General features: G+C 33.3%; 1 protein-coding gene across 1 annotated transcript in view; it reads right to left on the bottom strand.

Moving 5' to 3' along the window:
• LOC117117962 (E3 ubiquitin-protein ligase RNF103-like) overlaps window positions 1-6597 on the bottom strand; it is a gene marked incomplete at its 5' end in the record, with an annotated part of 6958 nt that extends 361 nt beyond the window's left edge. The window contains 3 exons of the mRNA XM_033262462.1: window positions 16-1548; window positions 4799-4914; window positions 6473-6597. Coding sequence (XP_033118353.1) covers window positions 16-1548; window positions 4799-4914; window positions 6473-6597 — 1774 coding nt within the window. The remainder of the gene's footprint in view (window positions 1-15; window positions 1549-4798; window positions 4915-6472) is intronic.
• Between the last annotated feature and the right edge of the window lie 1567 nt (window positions 6598-8164).

Consider the following 8164-nt stretch of genomic DNA (forward strand, 5'->3'; position numbering starts at 1 on the left):
GGAGGGGGGATTTGCTGGAAAAGGGGGGTTCTCCAAAACCATAAAAAGTTCCCCTGGCTATAAGCTGGCTTTCGACAGGATGGGCAACGATGGTGGTCACCTCTCAGCCAAATTAAAATGCAACCATCATGATATGAATGGCCACATGGTAACCCACAAATAAGCTCCCCGTGGTAATAATCATATTGACATATGACGCACTCTGTTGATATAAATCTTTTAAACAATTCACGTTGCTCCTGGGACACATTAGGTTGGAATTCATTTATTGTTCCAAGAGTATCTGCATTCAGCTCAACATTCATTTGTTCACGTGGCCCACACAGCATACCAAGTGATTGGTGACAATCCCTCACGTTCATACTGCAGTATTTCCATCTTTTTAGTTCTGAAATATAATCTGTTTCAAGAACCATATTTACAATAAATTCATCAATCAGCTGATCCCTGCTTTCCCCCACTACTCTGTTTATTGCGAGATATACCTGGTGTAAGTTCATTAGATGGCGTAAATTTATTAGATGGTGTAAATTTACAGGTTGTGTAGCTGTACGTCTATCTCCCTCTATTTCCGGTACTGCTTCCTCCATACGGGCATTATTTCGATGAGTGGCTCCAGGGGGCCTTGCGGCTGCAATTGATTCTTGTGGGACCACTGTTGATCTCATAAGAAATTTTTCAATTAAACCGATAATAAAGCAATATGTTATAAACAAGAGAAATTTGATGTTGTTGGAGTAAACAAGAATATCATGCCGTATATAGCACATTATATTCGATATAACAAATTTGTGATGGATTTCCCTGAACATTTCAAGTAATGATAGTTGCAATGTTTCAAGGAGGTTGTTGGCAAAATACCAAAAGGCTTCAAGAATTGATAGAAACAAAACTTCAAGGAACAAGACTGATATCCAAAATACATAAAGAAAAAAATTTGATATTAAAATCAACTTGATTGTGCAAATGATTCGTTTAAAAATCCCACCTTGTGTTATACAGAATTCAAAAAAACAGATAACATTCACAACTATGAAACTCCAAATAGCTGCATCGCTATCAGTAAGGTCGAGTGATAGTGTACTTAAGTAAAGCCCAAGCCCTGCATATGATACAAATTCACCGGGGCATTTACCATAAAGTAAGGTACCTTCTGGAGTTATAACTAATATAGATGGGACTTTTAAAGTATCATTTTGAGACCTTTCCATCGTGGATAATTCCATTGGATTCGTTGACATAAATGCAAACTTGATTCTTCCAGCGAATTTTACACCGAGTGAGGAGTAAAATAGTGGTAGTTGATCAATTTTTGAATAATATGCAACATGAATGTATTTTGAAAATCTTTCTGCCGATTCCATCCATTTCCGGGCAGCACCATGATTGGATAGTATTGTAATTTTTAACTTCAGGTGGATGTTTATCCAGTCCAGTATGTATGCGGGCTGGCTTGGTTTATAATGATGAAACATTGTAACATAGTCTTTAGAGGTTTCCATTGCCAGGAGGATGCTTGGTTTAATCCACTTTTTCTCTAAACAGAATCTAAAATGAAATAGGTAAAATATGTAAATAAATAGATTAATTATACCTGGATTATTATTATTATTATAATATTAGCTATTATTACTGGGGCGGCAAAAATATTTAGGCATTGGTCAGGCAGGAAAGTTGACATCAGCCTCAGCCCCACCATGGTTTTGGCAGAGGTTGGGATTTTTTATAGGATTTAGCACTTCTAAACATAAAAAAAAAAAACATATAGAGAGATTGACTAAGTTTCAACTAGGGAAGTTTTCATGAACTTGAGTTTAATAAATGGCTTTCAAAGAAGTCATTATAATAAATTAAACACCGCTCTATCTTGGAGGCGAATTATTATTGGCTTTTCCCAGCAGTACTGAGAAAAGCCATTGTTTTTGTTCTGATTTTTTTTTTCTTTTTTCTTGCATATTTTTCCTATCGTTTTGCACTGTTTTTTTCTGGCCATCACTTTGGTCACTTCTCATGCTTAGAATTTTTCCGTGCTTTGCCGAAGCATAGGCCATATATCGAGGATGTGCCTCCTAATATTTAGTGTCAACCTGCATGTCAAGACCAACTAAAGTGATTTAAGGTCAAACAGTCTACACCGGATATTTCAAAAACCGCTAGTTGATTTTAATGAAAATTAAGGGAAAGTTTAATAAAGTTACAAGGAAGAAATATTAAGTGTTATTGACGATCCAGTGAAGGGTGTAAATTTGAGGGCCTTTTCAATTTTTGAGGACCGAGACCTAAATTTCTCTTTAAAAAAACCAATGGGTCTAAATGAAACATTCTATAGTACTTTGTAAAGGTCTTGTAAAAGAATGATTAAATTTTTGTGATGATCCGCAGTATGGTGTGGATCAGAGGACCAGTTAAAGGAAAACGTCCCAGACCACATATTTCGTAAATGGATCAACTGATCAGAATGAAACATTTGGAAAAGGTTTAACCAAGTTACAAGGAACAAATTATTATGTGCCAGCGACGAATCAGTCAAGGGTCTAAATGGGAGGTCATTTCAATTTTTGAAGGTCCAGACCTAAATATCAATCGGTATAATTTAAACCTTGTATAACAGTCTGTCAAGGTCGAGTAAAGAAATTAATAAATTTTTGTGATGATCCGGAGTAGGGTGTAGATCTGAGGACCATTGAAAGCAAAATGTCCCAGACCACATATTTCGAAAAACGGATCACCTGATCTGAATGTAACTTTCAGGAATATTCAACCAAGTTACAAGAAAGATAGTATTATGTGTTGGCGACAAATCAGTCAGGGGTGTACTTTATTAAATTTTTGAGATCCCAGACGTAAATATCTATAAAAATATCTATAAAAAGTTTTCAATGGGTGTAAATGTAACTTTTTATAATAGTTTGTAAAGGTCCAGTAAAGAAATGACTGAATTTTCGTGGTGATCCGGCGTTGGGTGTGAATATGAGGACAATTTAAAGGAAAACGTCCCAAACCAGATATTTCAAAAACGGTTCAATTGATCCGAATAAAACTTTCGGGAAAGTTTAACCCAAGTTACAAGGAAGATATTATGATGTGTAGGGGACGATCCAGGTTGGGGTGTAAATTAGAGGGTCATTTAAATTTCTTATGTCCCAAATATAGATGGAAAAAAATGACACTTTGCAGAAAAGTTTTTTAAGGTGAAATGAAGAAATGATCCAATCCGCAGTAGGGTGTGGATATGAGGACCATTTAAAGATTTTTTGATGACAGTTGATTAAATTATTTAAACGCAATTTGCATTTTCTAAAGCGCTTAAACCAGTTACAGTTAGGTTAAACTAAAAACTACCACGATATACATAAACAATTTTGCTTTCAGTCACTGAATCGCTATGAACTGAAAATGCACGTTCCTATGCAAGGTCAGCTCATATGGCGCGCAATGGTTAAGGGTCACGATGCACCTCGCTATTACCATTGCAGCCATAGTTCAAGTCTCACTAATAACGTCGCAAACTTGGTTTTTTTCCCACTTCATTTTTTTCCATTTCATTAAAATTATATTGCTTTTCTTAATGTTTTTTTTAATTTTTTTTATAGATTTTATACCTTTTAACGACTTTTCTTTTTGTTGCAATTTCAACTTCATTTCTCATTAAAGCAATAGGGAAAAGCCTTATGTTCTGTTGTTCAAACAGACATAGGAAGTATAGTTAATTATTATTATTATTATTAATATTATTCTAGACACTCGGGAATAGCAATCTAAAGATTCTAAAACGACTGTAATAATATTAATAATAATCAATAAATAATTAATTTTTGTGTAGTGCCAATAAGCAATAAATCAATCTCAGAATACTTTACAGAATGCTGGCATACAGCACCAGTATATAATTATTTATTAATGGTTTTAATTTTATTATACAGTATTTTAAAAATTGTTACAAAAATGTTTAATAGAACGCTTGTTTGAATATAAGTAAGTTTTTAGATGGGATTTAAGACTGTTCAATATTGCTAGAAAGCTTGTTCCACAGGAATGGCCTATGAACAGGAAAGGCCCATGAACAGAAAATGCCCTTCCACCATACGATTTGATTCAGTAGACTGCTTGGACTGCAAGAGTGATGTGATGTAATCTGGTGCCTGTCGGTTTTGAAGATGACAAGAAGGACCTTGTAGTCTATACTTGTCTGACAGGAAGCCAGTGTAACTGCTGTAATATTGGTGATATATGGTCATACAGACAAATAGTCTATTTGACAGTCATTAAAATTTCAGACCACATTTTAGCTGAAGTGCTATTTCTCTACCGTAACTACACTAGTACTTTATTAACATTGAAATACACCGTACAAATCTTGCTAAAGTTTGTGTCATCAACAGCCCAACTTTGTTGTTTGTTGCACTCAATAAACATATTAATAATTTAACAAAATGTGCCACTGATAAGTAAAAATTAGGAGAAATTTTTATTTTTTCATTACTAGAGTAAATGGTAGGTCAGCTATCTGACCAGCTACCAGACCGCTTCTGCAGCCCATGTATTGTAGTTGTTATTTTCATTGGGTTGGGGGGGGGGGGGGGGGGGGGGGGGTTTTATGGTTCGGGCAAAGCCCCTTTTCAAGCAAACCCACCTTTTTACTGGCAAACCCCTCCCCACTTTGAATTTCCCAAACAAGTTCGCAAACCCAACTAATGCACTGCAGATCCACTCAGATGGATTGGTTTGCCTATTAAAAGAGGGAGCAATCATGACACATAGGCCTACTGTACAGCATATGAAAAAACATTGCTCTCACCTTAAATCTAAAGTACATTTAAAGATTCCAGTACGTATTCCAAAATATGACACCTTTCTTTTTACGGTTTTCCATGAATTTGGAGGCAATAATCCTCGACGACCTGGAGGTATAACCTTCAAAAATACAAACGAGCGTTATGTTTTAATTACTTTCAATTGAATTGATTTGTACTCATTTTAGGAAGTTGTTTCTTCTGTCTTCAGTGACTCTGTCATGTGATTCTGTCATGTGATATGTTGTCTTATAATAATAATAATAATTTATTGAACTTACATTTTTGTTACAGTGGCACTCGTCAATTGACGGTGCGTTCAAGACCAACAAAATTACAAAAAAGAAGTTACATTTAAAAAAATAAGAAAAAAAATACAAAAAGCACAAGCACAAAATTTGAAAGCCCCTTCTTATCATAACTTAACAATTAAACTTAAATTAAACTACTTAAAGTATATAAATACAAAGCAGATACAGCAATACAGACCTACTTTTCTGTACAGTACTATAGGCCTAAACTTACACACACACACCTAGGTAAACACAATCCAATAAGAAAAATATTGAGAGAAAAAAAAAGTTTAATTTAACGTCACAACATAGCAAATCATTAAAAGAATACACATTTATAAAAATGCCTACCGGTATCCGTACATGGGTACTGTATACATACACATGCACACACACACACACACATAAATATATATATATATATATTTGGCCTTCCTGTTTACTTGTTTAGGCTGTTTATTCTAATCCCACCTAGCCTATTGTTTCTAATCATGCTTGCATGAAATTCTCACTTTATACTTTCTGGCTTTTTCAACCCTCTCACTCACTCGCCACTGAGGAAGGACTAGTGTTGTCCGAAAGCTCTGGTTCTTATATATACAGTATATATATATATATATATATACATACAGACATATATATATACACATACCTATATATATATATATATATACATATACATATATACACATACACACATATATACATACATATTATATATACACATACTTATACATAACCATATACATACATACAACGGTATAATCAAGAAAAGCTTAAAAGTAGAATGTGATAACATGTCAGTTAACTAATGGAGATGGCCGAAAAATCTTAAAAGTGAGTAAATCAATTTGGATAAACTAAAAATAAAATACAATTAAAAACACCGATAATAGCAACCAGATGAATTTCATCCAAGAAAACGAATAATAATTACAATATTAATAGAATAAAGATTAAATACTAAAAGAAAAACAAGAAACTAAAAGAATATATAAACACAATATTGAAATAAAAATATTGAAAAAAAAAAAACCAAACACATTACAAAATAATAATATAATGCTAATAGAAATATTTTTTTCTCTCTATTTATACTGTATAATGTGTTTAATTTGACTTGTAAAATGTTATAATCCTACTTGTAAAATTTTATAATCTGATTAATAATTTCATTAGTCATTTCTATTCTAATTAACCATTTTATTTGTATATATATATATATAGGTTTATTTTTATGTAAAACTGGGTTGATGAGGGACACAGATATTTTGTTATAGTGTCCACATTTGTGTTCCTGCCAATCAGCTCAGTTAGTCTTGTTTTTCATTTTCTGTATAATTGTTTGTTTGGCAATAAAAGAATAAGAATAATAACAATTTTTACCTTAATGAGCCACACACTGTCTGTCTTACTTTCCACTTCTTCACGGAAGTGTTCTCCAGATCTAAACAAAATATCATCACTTTCAGATTCTTCTGCCATTATCAGTTCTCCGCCATAAACATTACCTGAAACCATATTTGGAAATATTACATTAATATTAATGTAAATACACCATTATCAGAATCATAATTCATAATCAATTCATAAAATCTATAGTAATTTATCATTATTGTTGTGGTGTGAGTAATCTGGTATTGATAGGTTAGCTTCAACCCTCATATGTGAGCGTGTTACTTTATTTATCTCGCACTGTTCTAATTTAACTGTTAATATGCCTACACATTAAAGCCCCATTCCCGGCAAAATTTCACTAAAAACTGACTTTTTTTAGAAAATATGCATTTGCATCACTCCAATTTTTATAAATCATGGAAAAATATTGGCATGAATTTTAGTTTTACGCAAAAGAATAAAAAAAAATGAGAAATACAGACTATTTCTCATAAAATATTACCATTTTCTCGACGAATTCATCGTTACTAGGCAAATTCAGAGGTTGTAGATCGCATCCACTGGAATACTCTCGCTTTTATTTATACTTTATACAGTCAATAAAGTGCGCCCTCTCTAATGAGATTAGTTTTTGTACTTCGCAGCTCGCACAATGCGGTTGTTCGGTTAGGCTGAGATATGTTTGTTTAAGTGTCTAAATCTCAGTCAGAATCAGTTTTTTAACAAATTTGAAATAATTCCTGTGAAATATTATATTCACAAGTGTCAATACTAGCAACGGAAAATATCATGTCGGCTGTTTTTATGTGTGATAACAGAACCTAAATCGAGGTAAGGCTAGGCCTAGCCTAGCAGCATTGGATAGGCTAATGTTTTCGGCGCCTACGATATTTCTTCTCACGACCTATCACAAAATCAACATGAAAAATTCATCCGCATTAATTTTTTTGTGTGGAACACAAAAAATCAAATTTCAGTCTTATTTTACATTTTTTTTATTCTTAGGAATGTCTAAATTCATTTAAACTAGCAATTCCGTATTATATTTATAAATCTTTATAACATTATAAAAAAATTAGATTTTTCTTAAAAACTGAAATTTTGCCGGGAATGGGGCTTTAAAGCCCCATTCACGGCAGCGATTTTTTTCCCCGTACGAAACATTTACATGAAAATCCACTCGGGCCGTCTCGGCTGAATCGACCCGAAAATCTCATTGCAGAATTCAGGAGGTCAAAAGGTCAACAGATAAACGTCTACAGAACAACTTCTGAGAGAACGTCGCTGTCTAATTTTTAAAAATACATTGATGTTACCATGTTAATACCAATGGGTCATTTAAAATTACATATAATATTTGATTAAGCTCCACGAGTAATGAAAAGTGTTATTTTAACTTGAGTTACATACTATGGCAATTTTAATTTTTTAATTAGGCCTGGGTTTTGCATAATTACCTAGGCCTACTAAAAACGCTTCTGGGAAAAGCACAGAGAGTAAGGAAGAGCGCGTTTTTCTTCATCACTGATCAAATGAAACAGAGTGACAGTTATTTTCAAATTAAGAGAAGAGCTGAGAATAGGCAGCTCTAAAATACTGGATGCCATAAGACCTGCAAAATGGCAGAGCACCAAATGAATGTAAAAATGAGCTAGTTATTAATATTAGGCATAGTAATCG

The sequence above is a fragment of the Anneissia japonica genome, unplaced genomic scaffold (genome assembly GCF_011630105.1).
Source record: "Anneissia japonica isolate Jap-2015-1 unplaced genomic scaffold, ASM1163010v1 scaffold288016_len413324_cov198, whole genome shotgun sequence".
Classification (NCBI taxonomy): Eukaryota; Metazoa; Echinodermata; class Crinoidea; order Comatulida; family Comatulidae; genus Anneissia; species Anneissia japonica.